Source organism: Scyliorhinus canicula, chromosome 4, assembly GCF_902713615.1.
Source record: "Scyliorhinus canicula chromosome 4, sScyCan1.1, whole genome shotgun sequence".
Classification (NCBI taxonomy): Eukaryota; Metazoa; Chordata; class Chondrichthyes; order Carcharhiniformes; family Scyliorhinidae; genus Scyliorhinus; species Scyliorhinus canicula.
Window position 1 is genome coordinate 123,834,457 of NC_052149.1, and position 15,699 is coordinate 123,850,155.

Sequence of the window (15,699 nt, forward strand, 5' to 3'; positions counted from 1 at the left end):
TTTAGAAATTTCCCTAAAACCCTCCTTCCAGTAATCCTCTAGCTTTGGACAGGACCAAAACATATGAAAGTGATTAGCGGGGCCCCCCCGGCGCAACGCTCACATACATCTTCTACTCCTTCAAAGAATCGGCTCATCCTCGCCCTCGTGAGGTGTGCTCTGTATACCACCTTCAGCTGTATCAGCCCCAACCTCGCACACGAGGTGGAGGCATTCACTCTCCGGAGCACCTCACACCAGAACCCCTCCTCCAAATCCTCTCCCAACTCTTCCTCCCACTTTGCTTTGATCCCTTCCAGTGGTGCCTTCTCCTTTTGCAAAATAGCTCCGTAAACCGCTGACACTACCCCCTTCTCCAGTCTCCCTGTCTTCATCACCTACTCCAGCAATGTGGAGGCCGGCTCCTCCAGAAAGTTCTGTATCTCCTTTCTGGGAAAATCTCAAACCTGCATGTATCTAAACATTTCCCCCTGCTCCAGCCCATACTTCGCTTCCAGCTCCTTCAATCCTGCAAACCGACCCCTAAGAAATAAATCTTTCAGTGTCTTAATCCCCTTCTCCTCCCATTTCCGAAAACTTCCATCCCACCTCCCTGGCTCAAATCTGTGGTTCCCCCGAAGCGGCATTTCCTTTGACCCTGCCCCCAACCTGAAATGTTGGTGAAACTGCCTCCAAATTCTCAATGAAGCTATTATTACCGGACTCCCTGAGTACTTCCACAGTGCTATCGGGAGCGGCGCTGTTGCTAGTGCTTTAGGAATTATTACTGATAACACCCCCCCCCCTCCCCCCTCACATACATGAGCAGCACGGTAGCACAGTGGTTAGCACTGTTGCTTCACAGCGCCAGGGTCCCAGTTCGATTCCCGGCTTGGGTCACTGTCTGTGTGGAGTCTGCACATTCTCCCTGTGTCTGAGTGGGTTTCCTCCGGGTGCTCCGGTTTCCTCCCACAAGTCCCGAAAGACGTCCTGTTAGGTAATTTGGACGTTCTGAATTCTCCCTCTGTGTACCCGAACAGGCCCCGGAATGTGGTGACTAGGGAATTTTCACAGTAACTTCATTGCAGTGTTAAAGTAAGCCTACCTGTGACAATAAAGATTATTATTATAACTGGATATAAAAGATTCTCAGCTATTGGGCAGGTTTCGCCAGCCTTCCAGCCGTGTGTTTCCCGGCAGCAGGAGGTGGCGCGCCATTCGCTGGCGGCGGGATTCTCTATTCCCGCCTCTGTGAATTCTCATTGAAGCCACCCCATGCCGCCGGGAAACCCACAAGTGGGGGTGTGCTGCTGGTGGGACCAGAGAATCCTACCGCCAATGAACGGCCAGAGAATTCCGGCTGCTATTTCAATGCAAAGTAGCTATTTGGAACCTTACTGTGTTGGCTGCCAATTTGCCGTATGTGACACAATGACTATCGGAAGTACTTCATTGGCTGTAAAATACTTTGGCCTATCCTAATGTTGCAAGCTTGTATTGCCCTATTGTGTAATTTCTTTTCTTTTCATGTACTCAGAGCTGCTCGCAGAAAAATACTTTTCACTGTACCTCAGTAGACGTGACAATAAACAAAATCCAAGCCAAGCAGCACTGTATAAATGCAAGCTCTTCTCATTGTAATGAAGGATCTATTTGCGTGGAAAATATCGACAGCAAATTAGTTCACCTGATCATGATTCACAGCGTGTAGAATGCCTTGAGAGAGTTAACTGTGGTTTCATAAGTACAAGCTTTTTTCTTCTTGCCAGTGACATCCAAGGCCCATATTGTCCATTGAATGATTTTAATTTGATTTTGGATGTCTGTGTGCAGACGCTGCTGAGCACCAAGGGAAGCCAGGGACTGAACTCCACTTCAGACAAATACAACAGGCTGGACCAAGAGCTGCAGGCAGTGAATTCGCAATTCATCGAGGACCAGCACATCCAGCAGCAGGTACCTGGACAGGGAATGAGCAGTGTGTCTGCAAACTGAGAGCTGGGCAGAAGACAGGAATAGAGGAGTCAGCAGCCTGGGTGAGGTCAGTGCAGGTACTGGGAGGGCAGATTGGTCAGAAAAGTGAAATCTCATGGGGCACAGTGAAAGGTGACAGGTTGGACCCAGAATTGACTCATTGACAGGAACCAAAGGGTAACGGTCGATGGGTGTTTTTGCGAATGGTTTCCAGTGGTGTTCCATAGGGCTCAGTGTTGGGGCCCTTGCTGTTTGTTGTAATTGTTAATGATTTGGATTTAATATGGGTGGCATAATTGTGAAATTTACAGTTTACACAAAGATTGGCCGTGTAAGTAGGTAGTGAAGAGGATAGCTGTTGATCCCACAGTTATATCAATAGTTTGGTGGAATGGGCAGAGAAGTGGCAAATAGGACTTAATCGGGAAAAGTGTGAGGTAATGCATTTGGGGAGAGCAAACAAAGCAAGGGAATACTCAATAAACAGGAAGATAGTGAGAGGGGCTGAGGATGTGAGAGACCTTGGAGTGCATGTCCACGGGTCCTTAACGGTGGCAGGACAGGTGGTCAAGAAAGCATATGAAATACTTTCATTTATTGGGTGGAGTATTGAATACAAATGTAATGATGGAACAGGATAAAATACTGGTTAGGCCACAGCTGGAGTTTTATGTACAGTTCTGGTCACCACATTACAGGAAGGATGGTGACACAGTGGTTAGCGCTGCTGCCTCACAGTGTCAGGGACCCGGGTTCAATTACGGCCTCGATTAACTGCCTGTGTGGAGTTTGCACATTCTTCCCGTGTTTGGGTGGGTTTCCTCCGGGTACTCTGGTTTCCTCCCAAGTCGAAATATGTGGAGGTGAGATGGATTGGCCATGATGAATTGCCCTTTCGTGCCCAAAGGGTTAGTTAGGTAAGGTTATGGGTTACGGGGATAGGGTCGGGCCGTGGGCTGAGGTAGGGTGCTCTTTCGAAGGGTCAATGCAGGCTCGACGGGCTGAATGGCCTCCTTCTGCACTGTAGAGATTCTAGACATAATTGCTCTGGAGAGAGTGCAGTGGAGATTTATCCGAATGTTGCTAGGGCTTGAAAATTGCAACTATTAGGAAAGATTGGTTAGGGTAGGGCTGATTTTCTTAGCACTGAGGGGTGAAATAATCGAGGTGTACAAGATTATGAGGGACCTAGACAGGGGTAGTCAGGAAAGACTTGTTTCCCCTAGCTGAGTGGTTAATAATCAGGAGGTATAGATTTAAGGTAATTGGCAGGATTAGAGAGAAAAGGAGGAAAACCTTTTAAACCCAGAGGGTGGTGGTTGAGGCTGAAATGCTCAACTCATTTAAAAGGTACTTGGATCTGCATCTGGAAGTGCCGTGACCTGCAAGGCTACAGATCAGCTGCTGGAAAGTGGGATTAAAATGAGCGGCTACTTTCTTTTTTCCCTTTTTTAGTTGGCGCAGACACGATGGGCTGAATGGCCTCCTTCTGCATCATTACTTTTCTGTAGTTCTATGGTATGACCCCTGTCTCCTGTCCTCATACAGTTGATCACAGAGCAGCAAGATGATCAGCTGGAGCTGGTATCGGGCAGTATTGGCGTGTTGAAGAACATGACGCAGAAGATTGGCAATGAGCTGGACGAACAAGCAGTGTGAGTCTCGTTTCAACCGTTCTCTTGCTTTATGTTCCACTCTTATTCCCTCAAGAAATGGGTTTTGCCCGGAGTGAAAATTGTCCCTCCCTTGAACCTAATTTTCTCCCCCTTTTGCCTGAAGGGACTGAGTGATTGACCGATGTGGGTTGGAGTTTAATTTCACAACTCTTAGCTGCCCACTGATCATACAGCACTCTAAATAGCAAGTGTTGGCAGGCTATTTGACCAGCACACCCCAATCTTACCCTATTCTCATTCATTGCATTCGCCAACACGCGCGCTTTTCAATAGAGGTTCTGGAAGGTGTCTTTAATATAGAGAGACATCCCAAGGTGCCGTACGGTTACTGTATAAGGAAAGTGATGGTGAGCTACGTGGTGAAAGCTGAAGAGGGGTGACTGAAAGGCTTTGTGTGGGTTCTGTTTGGAAGCATGGAGGCTCAGAGCACCATTTCTAGGGAGTAGGCCCAAATGGGTTCTAACTACTGCCTCCAGTGAAGGCCTGAGGGGACAGGAGGAATATATGGAACACTGGATGCGGTGCATTTGGGAGGAAATTTTAAATTGGATGCAGGCGACAAGAAACTTTGAAAAAGTTTATAGTTTTACGAGGGTATAAGTTGTAAGGCCAACGAAGAGAGCATTAGTATCAAATGTGAGGTGAGGGAGATACAGATGAGGATTTCTGTGACACAGGCAGGATGCGGGTGAATCTATTCATACAGACAGGAAATATTTCTTCACAAAAAGGGTAGTGGCAATCGAGAACCCTCCCTCGGGGGTCGGGTGACTGGAAACTTTCAACACTGAGATTGAGATACCCTCAATTACGACACAGGAGAGCAGATTGGTAATTCAAAGGCTTTAATTACCAGAGAACCGGACAGCTGCTGAGAAATGTGGTCACAGCATGCTGCCCAGTGAGCATCACCTTATATACCGTTTCCTGGGGGCGGAGCCAGAGGCGGAGTCCCCCAGGGTTCCAAGCCCAGTCTTAAAGGGCCAATGTATTAAAGGCAAGGTACAGTTACAGCAGTTACCAATACCATTCATTACATGGAGGTTGCTGTGAAGAGGTAGCTTATATAAATGCCGAGATTAAAGTGGGTTTTAATGAGGGATTTTGGCTTTCGTATAGATTGAAATAAACAGACAAGCACATGTCAGAAAAATTGTGAATTTCTTGTGCTTAATTCTACCCCTCGGTAGATGGATACATTAAATTTTGTATTGAGTCAGATATAATTAATATCCTCCTAAGCTAGTAAGATACTAGATTTAGGTACGGCTGATTTCAGTAAGGCGAGACAGAGACTGACAGAAAATTACAGAAGATCAATGGGTGGTGCTTAAAACGAATTTAACTTGATGCACGTACAATTCCTACCCATAGGGCCGGACGGTTACCAGGTAGAATTCCATAAGAAATTTTTGGAAATATTGAGCCCACTCCTGATGAGGACCTTCAATGAGGTCAGAGAGAAAGGAACCCTTCCCCCAACAATGTCACAGGCCTTGATCTCACTCATTCTTAAACGAGAGAAGGACCCGGAACAGGGGCTGGTTTAGCTCACTCGGCTAAATCACTGGCTTTTAAAGCAGACCAAGCAGGCCAGCAGCACGGTTCGATTCCCGTACCAGCCTCCCCGGTCAGGCGCCGGAATATGGCGACTAGTGGCTTTTCACAGTAACTTCATTGAAGCCTACTCGTGACAATAAGCGATTTTCATTTTCAACATTGCGGGTCATACAGGCTGATTTTGCTTTTAAACGTGGACGCCAAATTGCTAGCTAACATTCTGGCCACAAGAATTGAGGACTGCGTTCCAGGGGTGATAGAGGAAGACCAGACTGGGTTTGTTAAAGGCAGGCAACTCAATACCAATGTCCGGAGACTTTTGAATATTATTATGATGCCCTTAGAGGGAGGGGAGGCGGACCTGGTAACAGCGATGGACGCAGAGAAAGCCTTTGACCGGGTGGAGTGGGAGTACCTGTGGGAAGCACTGGGGAGGTTCAAGTTTGGTGACGGCTTTACTGGCGGGGTGAAATTGCTGTACCAGGCGCCTGTAGCAAGTGTATGGACAAACCAGCTGAGGTCAGGGTACTTCGAGCTTCATCAGGGAACGAGGCAGGGTGTCCCCTCTCCCCGTTACTACTTGCCCTAGCTGTAGAACCACTAGCTATGGCGCTGAGAGCCTTGAGGAACTGGGGGGGACTGGTTCGGGGTGGGGGTGGAACATCAGGTCTCGCTATAAGCAGATGATTTGCTCATGTACATTTCTGACCCTGTGGAGGGGATGGGGGAGGTCCTGCGGATCCTGAGGGATTTTGATAGTTTTTCAGGGTACAAACTGAACATGGGAAAGAGCGAGTTATTTGTGATCCAGGCCAAGGGGCAGGAGGAAAGACTGAAAGAGCTGCCACTCAGGATGGTAGAGAAAAGTTTTTGTTACCTGGGTATACAGGTGGCCAGGAAATGGGATGCCCTGCACAGGCTCATCCTGACCCGGTTGGTGGAGCAAATGGAAGGGGACTTTAAAAGGTGTGACATGCTCCCGCTGTCACTGGCAGGGAGGGTGCAGACCGTGAAAATGACTGTCCTCCCCAGATTTTTGTTTGTCTTTCAGTGCCTCCCCATCTTCATCCCTAATGCCTTTTTTAAGCGGGTGAGAAGGATCATTACGGGCTTTGTGTGGGCGAATAAGACCTCGCGAGTAAGGAGATCGCTGTTGGAGTGCAGTCGCGGGGTGTGTGGGTTGGCGCTGCCGAACTTGCACAATTACTACTGGGCGGCCAATATAGCTATGATTAGGAAGTGGCTGATTGGGGGGGGAGTGCGTGGGAGCAGCTGGAGGCGGCGTCATGTAAAGGTACTAGTCTGGGAGCTTTGATAACAGCTCCTTTGCCGTTCCCGCCGACCTGTTACTCCACTTGTCCGGTGGTGGTGTCGACACTGTGGATCTGGGGACAGTGGAGGAGGTACAAGAAGGTGGAGGGAGCGTCGGTCTGGACCCCGATATGCAACAATCACAGGTTTGTTCCGGGTAGGATTGATAGTGGGTTCCAGAGCTGGCAGAGGGCAGGCATCGGAAGGATGGGAGATCTGTTCATAGACAGAAGCTTTCCCAGTTTGAAGGAGCTAGAGGACAAATTTAATCTGCAGCCAGGAAACGCCTTTAAATATCTGCAAGTACGAGCCTTCCTGAAAAAACAGGTAGTGGCCTTTCCGACGCTGCCGCCACTGAGGATACAGGACAGGGTGGTCTCGGCACCTGGGTGGGGGAGGGGAGGGTGCTGGATATCTACCAGGAACTACAGGAGGCGGAGGAAACCCCGGTGGAGGAGCTCATGGGCAAGTGGGAGGAGGAGCTAGGTGAGTTGGAAGCGGGTCTGTGGGCAGAGGTCCTGGGCAGGGTTAATTCCTCCTCATCCATGTGCCAGGCTCAGTCTAATTCAATTTAAGGTGGTCTACCGGGCACACATGACGGCAGCGAGAATGAGCAAGTTTTTTTGGGTAGAGGACAGTTGTATGAGATGCAAGGGCAGCCCTGCAAACCATGTCCACATGTTTTGGGCATGCACGGAGCTTAGAGAGTTCTGGCAAGGGTTCGCGAGGGCAATGTCCAAGATGCTTAACACACGGGTGGTGCCGAGTCCAAAGATAACGATCTTTGGAGTGTCAGAAGGCCCGGGAGTTCAGGGGGCGAAAGAGGCTGACATCTTTGCCTTTGCCTCCCTAGTAGCCCAGAGACAGATTTTATTAATGTGGAGGGACTCGAAGCCCCCGAGTGTAGAGACTTGGGTTAGTGACATGGCTGGGTTTCTCAGCCTCGAAAAAATAAAGTTTGCCTTAAGATTGTCTACGCTAGGGTTCTCTCGGAGGTGGCAGCCGTTCGTCGACTTTCTCTGGAATATTTAAATGTTAGCAGCAGCAGCAATCCGTGGGTGGGGTGAGTGCTTCATTGGGATGGTGTGGGAAGACTGGGTCGTGGGGGGTAATGTCTATTTAATTATTGTATATTCTCTTTTTACACTATGTTAACATTCACTCTAGTTTGTTTTGTTATTATTGTTACTACTGTTTTATTATGAAAAATTCTGCAAAACCTTAATAAAAATACTTTAAAAAAAACAATTCCTACCCATAAAGGGCAAGAGTTATACTTGTCAAACCAGCAGCCAAGGTGACAAGCAGGGAAAGGGACAACATTAAAGAAAAAACATACAAAAATGCAAACAATTGCACAAGTTGCAGTGAATGGGAAAGATAGAAAGAGCAGCAGAAGATGACAAAATTGAGCAAGGGGACCTCACCCTGTGTATATTTTATACAATAGATGATACCCTCGTGGCTATTTCTAAAATTCAGAAAACCTGGACTAAGACCTTTTTGAAATGGCTGAAACTATGCTTGTCTGTGACCCTCGAACAAAAGGGATGACCTGGTAGTATCGCAGAAACGCGCATCTCGTTACCCCTGAAGAGACACTAACTGGGCTGCACAGATTAAATTCAAAGAGAGCTTTATACAGACCGTCTGCATTTTAGAACCCATGTGGGCCAACCAGAATCTACTCTTCTGCTAGGACAAAGGACCCCGCAACCTTCCTTTCAATTCTTAATGGTTGAGATATTTGACCAACTCTGGGACCGAGGCCAGGGATGCACCCCATTTGTTAAAGCTAGAGTGAGGAGATGGGAATCGTGATATAGACCCCGGCTGTGAAACCAGTAATATTGTCTTGTGGAACTGGTAACTCAGTCTGATGTTTATCAACCTCGAAGCAGACTCACCGAAAATGAGCTCTGCCCAGAAACAATGGCCCTCATCTATTGGAAATTCTGTGTCATCGTCTACAAGACTGATTCATCTCTGCATGCCTATCTCATTGTGTGAAGTCAACACCATCAACCTCGGTTGTCAGCCCACTAACCTCCATGAAGGAATACTTCATTAGTTTTTGATTCTGAACTCTGGAACCCATATTAAACAATATTTATTTTCTCTGTGGTACCTGCACTGTAAATCTTTCTTTTCTCTATCCCTCTTTCACTGTATGAATGCAAAGGAGAAACACTGTGACCCTCCTTCCACATATGAGAGTGTACAAAGCAACTAATCCTTTGAGTTCATCCTACCTCAAGTTTTCTGTGGGAATATGAATAGAAATTGGATTGCACCAAAACCGAGGGGTTGGGAAATATGTCACTGCTTATAAAGGGGCAATAAATCAAAGCGCCTTTCTGTTTACAGATGGACAGTGAACGGATAAATTAGTGCTGTTTATATGAATCCCACTCCTGTCCATAACAACAGCTAATAAGAGATACTAAAAAGTAGAATGAAAATAAACTTGCAAGGAGGGCTATTAAAATCAATTCTCAAAACATTTACAATGATATTCAGAAAAAATAGAGTGATCGGTGAAAATAAGGAAATGGTGGATACGCTGAATAATTAATTACTTTGTGTCAGTATTTACAGTAGAGGAAGAGGTCCGCCTGGCAGACATCCTAAGGAAACTAGTATTGAATTGGGGACAGGGATTCAACACGGTTAACGTAAACAAAATAACAGTAATGCAAAAAATAATGGGACTAAAAGTGACATCCCCAGGAACAGATGGTTTTCATGTCAGGTATTTAAAGGAAGTAGGTGAGAGCATTGCAGAGGCTCTAACTATGATCTTCCAACGATCTCTTGATTCAAGAATAGTTCATTTAACCTGGAAAATTGCATTTAAATAAGGCGACAGATGGAAACCAGGGAAATATAGACCAGTTAGCTCAATATCTGTTGTTGGGAAAGCATTAGGGTCTGTAATTAAGGATAGAGTGACTGAACACTGTGAACATTTTCAGATGATTAGAGAGAGCCAGCATGCATTTGTAAAGTATGAGTTACGCCTGACAATTTGATTTGAACAGGTGACTAAGGGATTTTCTGCACATGTGGACATAAAATTAGGAACAGGAGTTGGCCACTCAGCCGCTCGAGCCTGCACCACCATTCAGTAAAATCATGGCTGATCTGATTGTAACCTCAACCCCACATTGCCAACTGTCCCCGTTAACCTTTCACCCCTTTACTTATCACAAATCTGCCTCGCTCTGCCTTCAGAGTATTCAAAGACCCTGCTTCCACTGCCTTTTGAGGAAGAGAGTTCCAAAGACTCAAGACCCTCAGAGAAGAAGTTTCTCCTCATCTCTGTTTTAAATGGGCGACCCCATATTTTTAAACAATGGCCCCTAATTGTAGATTCTCTCACAAGAGGGAGCGTCCTTTCCACATGGATGGTTTTGCATATGGACTTCTGGTAGGCATCTGATAAAGTCCCTCTGTTAGCTAAACTCATAAAATTGAAGGTAGATTATTGACCTGGTTAGGAAATTGCAAGGAAGCAAGATAGGGAGGAGCAATAATGGGCAGGAACTGTAATTGGCAGATGTGACGAGTAGTGTCCTGCAAGGATTATGTTGTGATCTGAACTATTCACTGTATGTATTAACAACTAGATGATGGGAAGAAAGTTGCATCTCTGATTTAGTGATGACCCAAATAGGCAGTATTGTGAGCAGTGCAGAGGGAAGTGATATTAATAGATTAAGTGTATGGACACAACCATAGAAAAATGGATTTCTGCTCAGCGTAGGCAAATGTGAGGCCATCCACTTTGGACCTTGAAACAAAAGGTAGAACAGGGTCCAAAATGGTGGAAAGTTAGAAATAGTGGGGCCGACAGAGACTTGGGGCGTGATTCTTTGGCCTTGTTGCACTCTTGCTCAAGCAAACCGAGGCCGTGAAGAGCAGGAGAGGCCGTAAACGAGAACCGTGGCAGGCACCAAACAGTTTGCGATGCAAACGGCCCACTTCCGTCGGCAAAATCGGGCTCTCGCCATAGCGTGGCAAGAAAACAATTATCACAACTTACTATTTGCATATAATTAACGAGAGCCACCCCTCATCCAATGGCTTCCCATCATTCATTGGCCTCCCCAGCAAGTGGTCATGCTGGCACTGATTTAATATTCCTTTTGAGAAACATGAACCTGGTGGAAGGCCTTCTGTGGGGAGCCGAGGTGGTGAGTAGCCATCTTTGCTCACATGCAAATAGGCCACAGGTGCAGGGCTTGTCACTCCAGTGCTTGGCGGGGTGGGGGACCCTCCACAGGGGTAGGCCATGGGGAGGGATTGGGGGGGCAACTGCGCACAGCACCAGCATGCCAATCCCTGGATCGTGTGTACCCATTCAGAGGGCAACCCTTGTCCCTACCCCTCTGCCCCATCGACCACCCATAATCCACACAGACTGCTGAGGCCTCTGGCCATGCGGCTGAAAGCTACTGCTAATAGGGAATTGGCAATCGTGGTTAAGTGAGAACTTCACACAACCCAAGTGGATTCCCTTGGGTGGGCGGGCCATGTAGCATGTGCAGCTCATTGTCTATTATCCCAATCACACCTTGATGCTTGGGCACTGTGCTTGAACACTGCGGGACGCAACACCACACACCCAGCAGCCAACATCCGAAACCCCAGGGGATGGGACACAGCTTGGGGACATGTCCACGGCTGGAGGGTGGGTGAGTGCCACGGGGAGGGGGAGATGCCTGGAGAGATGGGCCAAGTGTTCAGAGGTCGGTCAGCATTGCGGAAGAATGTGACAAGAGGCATCATACCATTTGTGCACGATGGTGTTTATTAAGTGTAACAATTCCCCACGCTCCTGATAGTGACCCCCCCGCTCACCCCCTTCTGCACCCCAACCTTCCTCCAGGTGCCCTCAGTGATAATCAGTGTGCTTTGCCTTCCTAGCTCTACCATCATATCCAGGTGTGTCCCAGGATGGGGGCAGCCAGCTGCTTACCATGTCCTTCGATGCCCCTGGTGGTGGTCCTCTTGGGCCGGAGGGCCCCAACTCACTTGTCGGCTGCACATGCACAGCCGTGCCGCCCTGTCCCGGATGATGCGGCCTCATCAAAGGAGTGGAATTCGAGGAGCTGGTGACCACCGTCACCACTCCAAAGGATGGGTCCCTGTTGGCACCCAATACCCCCTTCTCCCGCTTGGTGCCCATAGGGCCCTGGGGTTCACCTTGGGACGGGGGGGACAGCTGGTGCAAGCCTCTGCCAGCCCTGCACCATTGTGTTGACGCCCTCGGCAATGGTCCTCAGTGATTGGGACATGCTCTGCAACAATTTGACAATGCCCACCTGTGACTGGGATAAGCTCCGCAGCGCCTCGGCCATTCCCATCTGAGTTAGTACATGTCCCGCAGAACCTCATCAAGGTCAGTCTGGTTGTTGGTCACATCCCCCAGTGAGTCAGATATTCTGCCAAGACCCTCAGCCATGACTGCGCAATACCTTGGACACATTTACTAATGGTGCCGATATCGTGCACCAGGCTCTCCACTACTGTTGCCACCCTAGCAGTGCTGGTCATGCACTGCTGGTGACATCCCCATTCGCCCGTGGCCTCTGGGACTCTGCCAAGCAGCTATGAATCTGTTGGAGTGTCACTGACATTTCCCTCTGAATGTCCCGGCCACTCCCTAACGTCTCCGGGATAGCATGTTCCATAGGCTCAGCATCAGGCTGGGACCCAGCTGGGTCTTGGGATCTAACAGACCTCTGACTGCTGTCTTGTATGGGAGTTCCTGTGTCTACTCACTTGTGCTGCCCGGTGTACGTCATTGACCTTTTTCCTGTACTGCACGCCAGTCCTCCTGGTCACACTCCCAGCGCGCATAGCCGCCGCCACTTTGTCCCAGGTAGTACTGGCTGACCCTCCGGGACCCTCGGGGGAAGAGGACATCCCTCCTGGCCCCCACTGCATCTGGCAGCCTCCCTAGATCTGCATCCCCGAATCTTGGGACTGGTCTCCTGGGCGCCATTGTTGAGAGGTGGCTGAGCAAGTGCTGCTTCACAAGCGGCGAGGACCTGGGATTGATCCCGGCCCCAGGTCACTGTCCTTGTGGAGCTTGCAAATTATCCCCCTGTCTGCGTGGATCTCACCCTCACAACCCAAAGATGTGCAGGGTAGGTGAATTGGCCAGGCTAAATTGCCTCTTAATTGAAAAAAGGAATTAGGTACTGTAAATTTTTTTAAAAGTGTTGCTCGACCTCGTTAGCAGGGGCTGCTGGGCGAGCGCGGTGCCACGGAGTCAGCTGGCGAGCCTTCGTTTGCGGCGAGGAGCCCGTGCTGCCTCGTTAAGTGGGCCAATTAACGTTGAATAGCGTTGCCGGCCTTGCTGGGCCAGGCGCCGGGAAGCTCGCGGCATTTCCCGCTCGCTACAACTTTCCGGGAATCGCGTCCTTAGAAACTTTTCAGTTAAATTGCGCCCTATTTCTGAGTATGTGTGAGAGTTTTGGAAGGGAGGTCTTACTTTATTGTAAAGTGGCCCTAGGAGAAGCATAGTAACTAGGTTTCTTATCTGAGTGAAAGAAGAAAAATTAAATACAAATTGGAGCCGAGAGCAAGTTCTCTAAATAATGCAGCGCGTATGAAGGGTGAAATTGGAGCCTGCTCCTCAGTTTTGTGTTTCAGCTTGTGTATCTTCTGTTCTCCCACAGTATGCTTGATGAGTTCTCCTACGAGTTGGATAGTGCCCAGTCACGGCTGGATAATGTAATGAAGAAGCTGGCCACGGTATCTCACATGACCAGTGGTAAGTTGGAGATGACTGAGCCTTCATCGTAAGTTTTTAAAAAAATAATAATTTTTATTGAAATTTTTACAAAATATAAACATCTCAACTCTATTAACAAAACAACCGTGGTAACACCCCAAGAACAATACCCACCCAACTTCAAAAGCAACTACAAACAAAAGAAAAAAACAAAAGAACACCCAAACAACAAAAGGGAAAGAGATAACACCTGCCACATCCCACAAACCCATGTACACAGTTCCCCCTCCCACCGATCCAAACCCCCCCTCCCTCCCTCCCCCCCGGGTTGCTGCTGCTGCCGGCCTATTTCCCTACCGTTCCGCCAGGAAGTCCAGGAAAGGCTGCCACCGCCTAAAGAATCCTTGTACTGATCCCCTCAGGGCAAATTTCACCTTCTCCAATTTAATGAACCCCGCCATATCAGAGATCCAGGTCTCCACGCTTGGGGACCTCGCATCCTTCCATTGGAGCAAGATCCTCCGCCGGGCTACTAGGGACGCAAAGGCCAGAACACCGGCCTCTTTCGCCTCCTGCACTCCCGGCTCCACTGCAACCCCAAAAATTGCGAGTCCCCAGCCTGGCTTGACCCTGGATCCCACCACCCTCGACACCGTCCTTGCTACCCCCTTCCAAAACTCCCCCAGCGCTGGGCACGCCCAAAACATATGGGCGTGTTCGCTGGGCTCCCCGAGCACCTAGCACACCTGTCTTCGCCCCCGAAAAACCTACTCATCCTCGTCCCAGTCATGTGGGCCCTATGCAGCACCTTGAACTGTATGAGGCTAAGACTCGCACAGGAAGAGGAGGAATTCACTCTCTCCAGGGCATCCGCCCACGTCCCCTCCTCAATCTCCTCACCCAGCTCCTCTTCCCATTTACCCTTCAGTTCCTCCACCGAGGCCTCGTCTACCTCCTGCATTACCCGGTATATGTCCGAAATCCTCCCTCCTCCAACCCACACCCCTGAGAGCAACCGATCCCGCACCCCTCGTGGGGGCAGCAAGGGGAACCCCTCCACCTGCTGCCTGGCAAACGCCCTCACCTGCATGTACCTAAACATGTTCCCCGGGGGGAGCCCAAACTTCCCCTCTAACTCTCCCAAACTCGCGAACCTCCCCTCCACAAACAGGTCCCTCAACCTCCTAACCCCTGCCCTGTGCCAGCCCAGAAATCCGCCATCAATGCTCCCTGAGACAAACCGATGGTTCCCCCGTATCGGGGCCTCCATCGAGCCCCCCACTTCTCCCCTATGTCGTCTCCATTGCCCGCAAATTTTGAGGGTAGCCGCCACTACCGGGCTCGTGGTATACCTCGTTGGAGGGAGCGGCAACGGCGCCATTACCAGCGCCTCCAGGCTCGTGCCCACACAGGACGCCACCTCCATCCTCTTCCATGCTGCCCCTTCCCCGTCCATTACCCACTTACGCACCATCGCTGCGTTGGCAGCCCAATAGTACCCACAGAGGTTGGGCAACGCCAGCCCCCCCCCTATCCCTGCCCCGTTCCAGGAACACCCTTCTCACCCTCGGAGTCCCATGCGCCCACACAAATCCCGTAATACTCCTGTTGACCCTCAAAAAAAAGGCCTTCGGGATAAGGATAGGGAGGCACTGGAACAGGAACAAAAACCTCGGGAGCACCGTCATCTTAACGGACTGCACCCTCCCCGCCAGTGACAGCGGTAACATATCCCACCTCTTAAACTCCTCCTCCATCTGCTCCACCAACCTTGTGAGGTTGAGCTTGTGCAGGGCCCCCCAACTCCCAGCCACCTGGACCCCTAGGTACCTGAAGCTCTTCCCTGCCTGCTTCAGTGGGAGCCGACCAATCCCCTCCTCTTGATCCCCGGATGCACCACAAACAACTCACTCTTGCCCAGGTTCAACTTATACCCAGAGAAACTCCCGAATTCACTAAGAATCCTCATCACCTCCTGCATCCCCCCCCGGTCCGCCACATACAGCAACATCCTTCATCGTAAGGCACTTGCTTAACTCTCATGTTGTTCCCAGGAATTAAAGAAATGACGTCAGAAAGTTTGTTGGTCCTAGGCCTTTCCCTCCTGAAGAATGTGGCAAGGAGGGAGGGAGAGATGATGGCGGCGGGGGTGGGGGGGAGCACAAATAAAATAAGGCACGGTGGTGGAGCCGGCCCTCATCAACATGTTCTGCACATTGCAGTACCTGCACAATAAATAATTTTGTGTACTAAACCTTAAAATGCAAGAGAAAAATGAAAGGAAAAACTACTTGCCAATCACCTACCTGCTGGTCGAGGTGATTGAGTTGACTTCTCCCAGAATCAATCTGCTGACCGTGATATCCTTCTTTATCCTTGCTTGTCCTCCTCACAGTGCTTTTTTTTTGGTTAGAGGAGGAGGGAGGGATGGAAACACTAATGTAGTATTTCAGG

General features: G+C 49.3%; 1 protein-coding gene across 1 annotated transcript in view; it reads left to right on the top strand.

Moving 5' to 3' along the window:
• Nucleotides 1-15,699, top strand: part of LOC119964239 (syntaxin-6-like) — a 75,511-nt gene that overhangs the window by 26,600 nt on the left and 33,212 nt on the right. Inside the window, 3 exon segments of the mRNA XM_038793521.1 lie at nt 1,813-1,935; nt 3,502-3,608; nt 13,190-13,284. Of these exon segments, the coding sequence (XP_038649449.1) occupies nt 1,813-1,935; nt 3,502-3,608; nt 13,190-13,284 (325 nt within the window).